This window comes from Perca fluviatilis, chromosome 2, assembly GCF_010015445.1.
Source record: "Perca fluviatilis chromosome 2, GENO_Pfluv_1.0, whole genome shotgun sequence".
Lineage (NCBI taxonomy): Eukaryota > Metazoa > Chordata > Actinopteri > Perciformes > Percidae > Perca > Perca fluviatilis.
In genome coordinates this window covers 1,782,345-1,794,389 of record NC_053113.1, presented here as the reverse complement: position 1 = coordinate 1,794,389, position 12,045 = coordinate 1,782,345, and the positions used below count along the sequence as shown (strand labels likewise).

The window sequence follows — 12,045 nt, the reverse complement described above, 5'->3', positions numbered from 1 at the left end:
TAAGTCTGACCATCGTCCCCACCAACACTACCGCAAACTTGTTTTACCACCTTAGCCGCGCTCACACTTTGGAGCACAGCCGTATTCGCCAGCAACGTCCAACATCTGCAGCTGCTACACCGCACAAGCAGCAGACCGCCATGGAGAGGTACTCTGCTTCAGCGCCTTACTAAACGCTACAAAGAAATAATGGAGGCAGACGTGCTGAGCACTGTCCAGAAGCCAGGTTACCAACCTAGCACTAAACCTGCAGAAAATAGTTCTTCTCAGGTTTCAGGTTTCTCTATGTTTATATTTAACACTTTGCACCATTTTATTACACCTTATTAAGCAGTTCTTACTTATTCTTTCTTCACTGTGATTTTAGACTTTTTACATTTTTTAAAACATCTTTTTACAGACGTTCACATTTTAATTATTTGAGTGATTTCCATGGTTGTGTTGACATTTCTGCTTTTATAACTGAGGGGATTATAATCAGAGGAAGGTTAAGTTTAAAATAAAAATGTTTAAATTTAATATATTTTTCTCCTGGTCCTTATTTTAAATAGGTCATAAAAAATATCAATAATTATCGATATCGACCAATATGAAACACTTATATCGTGATACAGTTTTCAGCCATATCGCCCAGCCCTAGTTGATAGCGTGTGAGACGGAGCCTGCTGGACCTGGGCGAGAAATGTGACCCATGGCCACATTATCATAGTTCATAAAAATGCAGCGCAGCCAGGGACGATACAGACATTTCATAGCCTACACAAGACGTGTGTAATGCCGCTGACCCGCATTCGAACCGTGCTGGACCCGTTCATAATGAGTCAGCCGTCACTCTGGGAGTACGCTTCAGTCCATCGCACTCCCCCTCTCTCCCTGAGCTACTGGGCTATCCGGGTCTGTTATTGAAAACAAGTAAAGGAGCTTTCTCAGAGATATATATTTTTAAATGTATCCCAGGCTATTTATTTCAGATAATTTACATGTGTTGCAGCTCTGTATTTTCAAATTGGGAAGGAAACCCTGTCTTTGCATTTTATTTTAATCGCATCTGTTTTAATAAAAGAGTTTGTGAAAATTGACTTTGACTTAAAACTGAACATTTAGCCCACTTTGTAAAAAATATAGAGATATATATTGTGTATCGCCATTCAGCCGAAAATACAGAGATATGATTTTTAGTCTTGGACTAGTGGAAGATCTGATAAGAATCAGTGTGGAGGGGCCCAGCTTGGAGAATGTTGATGCTTGGGAGTGTGGCAAGCTGGTTTAGCCAAGGCCAAAGGGGAAAAAGGCCAAATTACAGGTGTTGGCCATCTGAGGGGCGTTTGACAGCAAGGGGGGACCCGCTATAAGACTTTGAGTACAGTATAATTGTGCTTCAAATAAAAATAAAAAATGTACTAACTCCTTATTCTTGTTTAAAATAATTGACATAATATGTATATGAATGTATATAGAGTGCAGAGGTGTCAAAAGTATTCACATTCATTACTCAAGTAGAAGTATAGATACTAGGGTTTGAAAAGACTTTTGTAGAAGTTGAAGTATCAACTCAAGCTTTTTACTTAAGTAAAAGTGTAAAAGTACTGGTTTCAAAACTACTTAAAGTATAAAAGTAAAAGTAATGTAAGGCAGAGATCTTCGACAGGGGGTCCTCAGAGTCATTGCAGGGGGACCTCCAAATTATGGTAAATTTTTGAGTCTTTAAAAAAAAAAATATATATATAAATCCCCACTGATAGGCTTTTTTTAGACATTTTTCTAAAGGCCATAATGACTAATAATGTTATATTAAAATCATACCTGCAAACTCAGAAAGGCTGAAAAAGGTGACACATCTCTTCTGTGTTTTTCAGACAACGGCAGCTACGGTCTGGTGTTACAATCCTCTCCAGTGAAATACAGACACACTTTTACACCGTTTAGCTGTCAGCATTTTACCATGTTTACTCCAGCTGCTAGCTAACTGTAGGCTAACGTTAGCTGCTGCCAACCGTAGTGTTAACTAGCGTCCCGTGCGGCGATGTTTCAGTTCCCTCTAACGTCTGTTTTCTTTTGGAGCATCAGAGAGAAGCGCAGGCATTTAAGTAGCACCTAAATAAGGCACCAAAATCCGTGTTGCTATTCGGTCCGGTAGATAACGGTCGTTAGGTTAAAGCACCGGTGGCGTATTAGGCACCGGGTCTGTGCAGGTGTAATGGATCACGTACAAACCAATAGGGTGTCGGAATGTTTATACTTCTCATCAAACCACAATCAAATTCACTCTCTCCGGATGGAGCGATTTATCTGGATAGGGTTTTTTGTGTGTGTTTTTGAACGATGACGAGCCGTAATGAAAACAAGCCGAACTGAAATAGAAGTAACGAGGCTATTTTTAAAATGTAAGGAGTAGAAAGTACAGATAATTGCGTGAAAATGTAAGGAGTAGAAGTAAAGTATGCTGTAAAATAATTACTCCAGTAAAGTATAGATAGCCAAAATTTCTACTTAAGTAAGGTAACAAAGTATTTGTACTTCGTTACTTTACACCTCTGATGGAGTGTGATAAAAAGGTGACCTTAAAATTGTGGCGTTAGTGGCGACACAAGGAAAAATTTGGGTGCACCTAAATTTTGTGGTGGTGCACCTAAATAAAAAATGTTAGGCGCACCAGTGCGACCAAGGCAAAAAGTTAGTCTGGAGCCCTGAGAAACATGTTCACAACGAGGCAGTGTGAACGCGCTGGTGAGATTAAGGTTACTATTCTGAGAAAAAGTTTTTCCACATTGTTCACACCAGTACGGCTTCTCTCCAGTGTGAACGCGCTGGTGTTTTTTAAGGTTACCATAAATAAGATATGAACGCGTCTTATGCAGCCTGGAGGAGGAGAAAACAGCGCTGTGGAGAGAAATAGATGGCAACTATGATTTAAATCGTGAATAATAAAAAAACAAACCTTTTAATTTTTACTTTTACTGGAGGCTGTATTACTGAGGTTCGGCATCGCTGCGCCCCATATATACTGTATCTATGGCAACCAAACAGGCAGGGGGAAAAACTGATCAGAAGATGTAACGGAACGTTGTAGAAATGTAGTGGAGTAGAAAGTATAGATAATTGCTGCAAAATGTAACAAAGTAAACGTCAAAGTTATTGATTCTACTTAAAGTAAAGTACCGATATGTGAAAAATGTATTTAAGTACAGTAACGAAGAATTTGTACTCTGTTACATTCCACCACGGCATTTTGGCCCTATTAATAGCGCAATCAATCACCAAATAACGCAGGATTTAATCAGTTTAATTGCTGATGTAAATTACATTGATTTCATGTAATTCTGAGCCATTTGGTTAATTGTCAACAATCCATTTCTTTAAGCCTGGGGGGCTACCTAACACTATTTAACATTTTTTTAAATTAAAATCTTTTGCTATGTTTACACCTCACGTCCACACTATTGAGGTTAGAAGCAGAGTTTCCCATACATTGGTTCTACTAGGGTGCACCACCTAGGTATTTAAAATCTGAATTAAATTTTCTTTCCAAATAACGGTGAATTTTTTACAGCGCACACAGACCAGCTGCCTCCAGCCCCTCCCCCTCGCAAAGTTATGTGTGTTAATTGTATTAAATTGGCTGTAAAAGTTTTAACCTACAACTCAGAGTTGTTTGAATGACAGAAATCTGCTCAGATGAGAACTTAAAGATGCAGTAGGTAAGTCTTATAAAAGTAACTTTCTGTCATATTTGCTGAAACTGACCCTATGTTCCAGTAGAACTACATGAATTATGTAATATAAAATAAATCCAGCTCCTCTGGCACCACCTACAGCCTGTACTGCGATTGGCAAAATTCCACCGCTCCCGGTTGATTTTCTCCAATCAGGACCACGGGGGTGTCTATCTGCCTGTCAATCACTGCTCAGGCACGTACACGCATATAAGAGGGTTCTCCCCTCCCCCTTCCCCCGCGCACGAGCTGCAGAAAAGTTTCAAAACTCGGGTGAAGTGGCTTTTCAGAGGTGGCGTGAGCTCCGGGATTTTAAAGATCTTAAGAACGATGCAGATGTAGCCACATTTCTTCTCGACAGGTAACATAATTACCATGAATGATTTATCTTTCACTTGGTTATTAGTAGTCAGAAGCCCACAGAGCTACGTTGGTGAGGATAATAGTAACGTTTGCACAGTGGTCTGTCTGATATGCTGAAATGGCTAACACTAGTCTGCTAGTTAGCATCGTTTTACTGTTGGTGAGTAAAGTTAACCTACATTGTGTTTTTTTCTGCATCCACCCTGTGTGTGTGTGTGTGTGTGTGTGTGTGTGTGTGTGTGTGTGTGTGCGCTCGCGTCAGTTGCGGGGGAAATGGAGCAGCAGCCCCGCCCGCTGCAGAGAGCAGACAGTACTGAAACAGCGTACATTGATGTTAAAATGTATACATGTTGGCAGGACTGTCTGAAATTCGTTTTGACGGTCTTTCGCTGTACGTTTTGTTGGTAAATGTGAGATGTTCGAGTCACACACACGATCGTCTTCATAACAGAAACAAGGAAATTAATTTGACCCGTTCTCACTCCCGCTTGGTCAGTGGCTGTTCTCTCATTGCTGACAGGTGCTCAGACGCTGATTGAAATAGAGAGGAGAAGTCGTGTGACGTGCATCAGTGATAAAGTCTGCGAGGCTGGGGAGCATGTCGCAGTTCCCTCGACTGATGCGGCCAGAGGTCAAGTTTTTGTGTGAAAGCGTCCACTCTGTCTGCAAGGAGCAAAATCAGAGTTTATATGAGGAGTCGTGTGTGTCTCCTCTCTGTTCTGACTGCAGGCTGGGACTGCTGCGCGAGGCTGCTGAGAGACTGACCGCCTGGGAGTGCTTTTGGACGGGGGAGGGGCTCACGGCAGCACCCGCTGCTCGTTGAGCACAGTAGCTGCAGAGTGATGCGTGCTTTCGAGTCTCCAAACGCCACAAAAGTCTCCAATAACACTAGTAAAAGTCGCTAGATTAGTTTTTGACAAAAAAGTCGCCAGGAGGATGATTTGTTTGTGTGTTATAATAGTCCAACCACTTGCATTTCATCATGGGGAAAATTATTTTTCTGAATTATTTTTATTTTTTTTCTCCCATCCTGTAACCTACTCGTGCCCGGAGAGTGTCCGCGCCCCCCACCGGTTGAGAACCACTGTACTAAAGCATGGTATTTATTTTATATGGGGACACTTTTTCAAAATAAGTCCTTATGTTTTAAGGTATTTTGTGGCTTGATTTTAAACAACTTAAAAATAAATACATGGTTTTAAAGAAGAATATTTTGGTCAATTTAGTCATCTTTTTCATTGAATCAAGAGAAACAGTGAAGAGAAGGATACTGGTCCAGTCTCCATGCTACACTAATGCTAGTATTAAGGCTTTCAGCAGACATGCCCCCTCTACGAGAGTCACACAAGCACTCATCTTGCGCAGGTACTGACACAAGCAGTGGAGGAATGGAAGATAAAGAGGCCCAGTACTAGTAATATCCCAGTCACAACTGTTTCTAGCCGTTTCCAGCAGCCTTCAGCAGGACTAAATAAGCCAAATTGTTGCTGCTGTTGTTCTGAAAGATATTAAACATTCTGAACTTAGCAGAACCTTTCCTTGTTTGTTTTTTTCTTCATATTTGCAAAGTTAATATTATATATATATATATAAATATATAAATACACACACACACACACACACATTCTCTCTCTCTCCACGGAGAAAACGGCTGATCAACGATCTAATAGCATAAGTGTAACAGAGCTGTTTAGCATTGTAATCAAATATATAAATGAAAATGGGTTTAGTATAACTTATATTTACATATAGTCTTATATACAGATCAGTCTCAGGTTGAAACTGAAAATTTATTGATTTATTAATTAATTAAAATTAAGTTGCACAACTTAATATAATGTTTATGTGTGTTTAATGTATGCCTTAGTTTGAGGTTGATATCATTTGGAAAAAAAATCTTTAAAATGTAATATTGCACTTGAATGCACTTAATATGTTTAGTTTTTTTAGATATATCGTAGGCAATGTAGGCAGTAGAAATGTACCTTCTTCCGTAAATTTAACCAAACTATTGTTAATGATTGCTCCTCAATAAAACAAAAGTATTTCTTATCTGATTACTCGATTAATCGATAGAATAATCGGTAGAATACTCAATTACTAAAATTATCGATAGCTGCAGCCCTAGCCTAGTTTATAACTGAACTCATTATTACTAAACGTAGCCATCAAGCACCGCGCCGTCACATCCTGCGCCACACACCACTACCAGTAAATTCTCAACCTGTGGGAAACACTGAGAAGAGCCCGATGGCTTCCATAGTAACAGGTCTGCAACCAGAAGAACTTTACCTTTTAGTTTGACATCAAATTAATGTATGTATTTCAAAAGGTTTGAATGGGACTTAAAGGATGAGAAATAACCAGAATGTATGAAAGGTTTGATTTATTTTAAAGTTACCATGGAATTTCTAACTGAAAGTAAAACTGAAGATTGTGCAAATGTTGTAGTTTTTAAATTGCAAATCATTTGAATGGGGAAACTTGCCTGAAGAATTTAGAATATTTCTGAACTTATAAAAGTTATGAAAAGTACATTTGCTTCAATAATAACATGTCTGCAAACCAGCACATGTTTTCCTTCATTTTGTCATAAATTATTGTATGAAGAGTGAAAATTTGGGGGGGGCAGCGGGGGTTTTTGGTGGTTGTTCACTAACACTCTTTCTCTCTGTGTTTGTCTGTTGCTATAGAAACGGAGAGGAGAAGAGGGACCCAAACGTCACCACTGTCAACACTGTGACAAATCCTTCACAACATCTGGATATTTAAATATTCATCAGAGAGTTCACACTGGAGAGAAGCCTTACAGCTGTGATCAATGTGGGGCAGCTTTCACACAACAGAGTACCCTAAAAATACATCAACGCATTCACACTAAAGAAAAGCCTTACAGCTGTGAACAATGTGGTAAAACCTTTTCTCAGAGAAGTAACCTTAAATGTCACCAGCGTGTTCACACTAGAGACAATCTACACAGCTGTGATCTATGTGGGTCAGTTTTCACACAACAGAATACCCTAAAAACACATCAACGCATTCACACTGGAGAGAAGCCTTACAGCTGTGATCAATGTGGTAAAACATTTTCTGGGAGTAGTAACCTTAAATCTCACCAGCGTGTTCACACTGGAAAGAAGCCGTACTGGTGTGAACAATGTGGGAAAACATTTTATGAGAGTTGTGCCCTTAAAAAACATCAACGCATTCACACTGGAGAGAAGCCGTACAGCTGTGATCAATGTGGTAAAACCTTTTCTCAGAGCAATAGCCTTAAATGTCACCAGCGTGTTCACACTGAAGAGAAGCCGTACTGGTGTGAACAATGTGGGAAAACGTTTTCTCGGAGTAGTGACCTTAAAAAACATCAACGCATTCACACTGGAGAGAAGCCGTACTGGTGTGAACAATGTGGGAAAACGTTTTCTCAGAGTGGTAACCTTAAAACACATCAGCGCATTCACACTGCCGTGTTGTGAACATGTTTCCGAGCCGAGCTGTTTCCTCCTGCCTCCTCCTCATGCCCTGATAGCTAAACGGACGCAGCAGATCTCATTTTTGCAAACCATACATAATTACAATGAAAAATATTACTGAAAATGTGCTTCAGGTGTTTGGATAGATCAGGAGTACAGTACAGTCCTCAAAAAGTCGCAGCATTCTTTGTGGCTTGTTGTGTTTTACACATTTCCATGAATCATGGATGTGATGCTGACATAAAGGAGGAAATATTTGAGGACTACGGTGGGATTGGACACTCCCGCAGAATCTGGTCCAGGAGTAATGTGTGATGCGCTCCTGGTGGAGCGGGTGGACAGAGATGGAGTGGGGGGAGGAGGAAGGGGCACAACAGGAGCAGATGGTGCATTTGGAGGCCCACGCTCCATGGCTGCAGCAATCCTCTCCAGACTTGAGGAGATACGCCCGAGAGGCCGCAGCAACATCACCACCCGGCCAAGACGGGCATTTATCATCCCGGACAGCTCCCGCTGGCGTGCGCCAAGCAAATCCGCCGTCATCCTAGCAATCCGCCATGGAACAAGCACGCCTGCTCTTAAAGGGAATGTGAGATGACGCTCTGATTGGTTATTTTCACATTACACCCAAACCACACCTAGCTACTTCAGACCAACCCATTTTAGATTTGCGTCGAGCGCAAGAGTCATTTATCCCGCAGGTATAATAGCAACAGCGCCCGAGATCCGCCCTCAAAGCTACTTGCGTTTTGCATTTCATACTTGCGTTTCAGATCGTTAAAATAGGGCCCATGGTGTTTAAACTGCGTCTGTGGCACCGCCATCTTGGGACAGACAACTGATCTGAAAGACTCAGAAAAAGATAGTTGTACTGCTTTTGGATGTTCATGTGAAAGAAATGCTAAACTAAGCAACATGGAATAACATTTCACGGATGAAAAATGTGTTTTACAATATTATACTATTACTAAAGTGTTGAACTTAATATCACAAAAGGTAACATTAATCCTTTCAAGCTAACAGTAAGTTACGTGACTGTCCTGATACTGAATTGAGTTAATGCTAGCTTGTGTCAGGTTATGTATGTTTTATTTGAGTGATTATTAATATCTCAGTAAGATGCTGAAAACGATGTTTGTTATGTGTGTCACTGAACAGTTCCTCGCGTCATTCCCCATAGACCCCCATGTGTAAAAATCCAAACTTTACATCAGAAATATATAAATGTTTACAGCCTGGTACAAAAAAACGGTTTTGGTCGATGAAGCTAATTTCACATTTCATAACAACTGTTTATATAATACACCTGTTTTAAATTGTATCAATGCTTAAATCAATAAACTGAATTGAACTTTGACATTTAGTTTCTTCTTATTTTACAGGTTTATTCTTTTATGACATATTTCAGTTTATCACTAACATGAAGGAAGGGTAAAAACTAATCTGAAAGTAACTAGAAAATGCATTTCCTGCAGAAAATGCTTGTGAATGCTGAAAAGCTAAATTGCTAAAGTTGAACTAGATTGCTGGCTTTAACATGTTAAATAACACCAAACATGTATGATACTAAAGTGGAATATTTAAAGGTTTTCTGAAAAGCTGTCACTACACTGAATTGCAGGCTTTAATGTGAAGAAGGTGAAGTTATGCAAAAAATTAGCAAAAGTGGAAACAGTTCTAATTAATATGAATGTCTTTAAAATATGAATAATACTGACATTGTATGAAATATCTGCATCACTGAACTCTATCGATCTGCGCTTGTTGCCGAGCAACAGTCTGCTCAGTTAGTTGCTCCTCTGTAGTTCGGTGGGCTCGGTGAGATTCGGGGCTGAAGTTGTAACGTTGCATTTTTCATTTGGTTCGGTTTGCGTCACACTGCACTTTATCAAACGCAGCAAACAGTGGAAACACACGTCACGTGGTGGAAGCAGTCGCTTGTTGATTGGACAGAATATCAGAGGGAAACTCTCCGAAATAATGAAGCTCCACTACATTTCTACCGTGTTGGCTTTTCTGGTTCTGCTTTAGTGTTTCTAATAATTTAGAGGAAGGTGAACAATGGGAGCAGCTGACAGTGTTGTCTCTATCATTAAATGTCTTTAGTTGTGTTAAAGAGGAGTTGGAGCAGAGTGTCTGTTAAAACCTAGGCCACTGTTTGGAGGGAACTGGAATCTTACTGGAAGCTGACTCACTAGAATAGACACAGGTTTCTTTAAAGCTATGAATTGAATAATTTGTCTGCTGAGAAACAAGTTTCAGGCATTCACATTTGCTGGAGGAACTAACCTGCACACGCATTACATATGGATCTGAAAGTTATCATCCCTTAAACCAGATATTTAAGTCTGTAAACTGTGTGAAAGGTGTAAACTGCAGGATAGTAAATGCTCTGTTTTTGGTCCACTTCCTGTGTTTGGGTCAGATCCCGTTCTCACCTAGTCTGGCTATCACCAGACCAAGCTCAATCTTTTCAGATTGAACAGGGTGAAATCAAATCGCCGGCAGATGGGGCTGGCAGACCTGCCAACCTGTACGCATTTTGTGTAGTAGATACGCATTTTGACATCAAAATACGGTGATACGATTTGTCACTTTAAACTACGCGAAAATCAGTTGACTGTTTTGAGTTTTCACTCGTTGACGTGCAGCCGTCTCAGTCTAACTCTTGATGATAGTACGTAGCTAAAACTTATGGCTAAAACAGCGTAACAGTGTAGCAGCCACGAGCATGCTGGAAAAAAAACTAAAGAAGAAGAGTTTGACCAATCACACCGTCGGGTCCCTTCCTCTAATGTCAAGTGGGGATATCGGCTACTGATAGTAAAACGAAAGCATCACATGCAAGTGTTATTCATTCCTCTCTCATTCCCGTTTAGTTTCCCCAAGTTAAACACAAAAGGTTAAAACTGAGCGGAGGATGTGTGGAATGTGTCGGTGTCTGTCGGACCTTGGCTGGCCGCTCGCCGCCTTCAGACAAAGCTCAAGCTAACAGGCTAACGGCGTATTAGCTAGCCAAACACCGAGCGGTAACATCTGCAAAGATTGGCTCTGTGAGCGCATCAATCTGCTCGGTGTGCGTAACAAACAGAGCGAGCAGCCGCCGGACTCTAACAGCTGTTGATCCGCACAGGACTTCACTGTGAGCGGACTGTTTAGAGACGATGTGACCGGCAGGTAACGTTAGCGGTTAGCTGCTGCTGTAGCAGAGCTGCAAGGAAACGCTGAACTGAACTGTGTGTTTCCAGTGTTAAACACTGCTGCAGGTGTTCATGCACGACTGTTGGTGGTGATCTCCAGAGGTGGAAGACTTACTCACATCATGTATTGCAGTAAAAGTAGAAAAAACGATGTTGTAGATTTACAAATTACTTGTCGGTTACAAGTCCTGCATTCAACATCTTCCCGAATATGTAATAGTACTAAAGTGTTATCAAAATATACTTAAAGTACCAAAAGTGAAAGTGCTCATTATGCACTGTAATTTTATTGGATTATATTATGGTCAAATTAATTCTATTAAATATGACTGATAATTTAAATAAAATGTTTTATTTAATTCAAGTAGCCTACTTGAACATAATTATTTTCTAGGGTTTAAAATGTATACAGATTTGACATTTAATGGCACATTTTTTCCACGTTCTTGCCGCCGTGTTCATGAACCAGAACTTCGACAATAAATCAGTAAGTTGCTACTCAAAAAAGTTTTTCAAGGTTGGCAGGTCTGGGCTGGGTTTGCCCAGTCTAGTTCTCAGCTGAAGGGAACCAAACTCTAGTCCACTTGGAAGAGAACCTGTTGGTCTCTTTCATACTTTTGCTCAACTTGCTCATCAGTGTTGTTCATGAACGCGCTAAAAGAGCCTGTTCATTAAACCTTTTCAGACTAGAGGCTTTAAACATCTATCATTTTAATCTTGTTGCACACCATAATAAGACTTGTGCCTAAGATAGAAAATATATCATCTTTCAGAACCTTGATGGCTCCATAATTTCACACTCTGAAATGTACACAGTGAGTACTTTTTCTTTTAATACTTCAAGTTAGTGCTAAGTAAGTATGTAGCCTACTTTGACTCGAGTAGACTTTCTAATGCAGGATCTTTACTTGTAACAGAGTATTTCTACACTGTGGTAGCCTATTGCTACTTTGACTTTAATCTTTAGTTTAGTTTTGTCACTTTTTATTTCACGTTTATTCTGCTCAACCTGAGGCAGATTATTTTGATGATGAAGACATGAACATGTGTCTTGTTTGCTCGTTCTCATCTTCTCTTCAGAAACAACCATTCAAACACAAGCTAGGAGCTATGCTCACTTTTTGGCAAGTGGAAACGTGCATTTTATGGATGTATTGCTTCTTAAAGAATGTATTTAAACTGGTTAAATTCTTGTGGGCTATAATCTGTCAGATAGAATTGAAATCTAGTATTTTTGAGGCAGAAACAACCTTTCAGTGTAAAGGTTGGGGCTACGATCACTTTTTGGCAGAA

The 12,045-nt window shown here is 40.1% G+C and overlaps 2 protein-coding genes across 2 annotated transcripts in view; both read left to right on the top strand.

Moving 5' to 3' along the window:
* LOC120571354 (chromobox protein homolog 1-like) overlaps positions 1–12,045 on the top strand; it is a 91,570-nt gene that overhangs the window by 13,177 nt on the left and 66,348 nt on the right. The window lies entirely within an intron of this gene.
* LOC120571444 (zinc finger protein 271-like) overlaps positions 6,800–12,045 on the top strand; it is a gene marked incomplete at its 5' end in the record, with an annotated part of 35,678 nt that continues 30,432 nt past the window's right edge. Inside the window, one exon of the mRNA XM_039820388.1 lies at positions 6,800–7,506. Coding sequence (XP_039676322.1) covers positions 6,800–7,506 — 707 coding nt within the window. The remainder of the gene's footprint in view (positions 7,507–12,045) is intronic.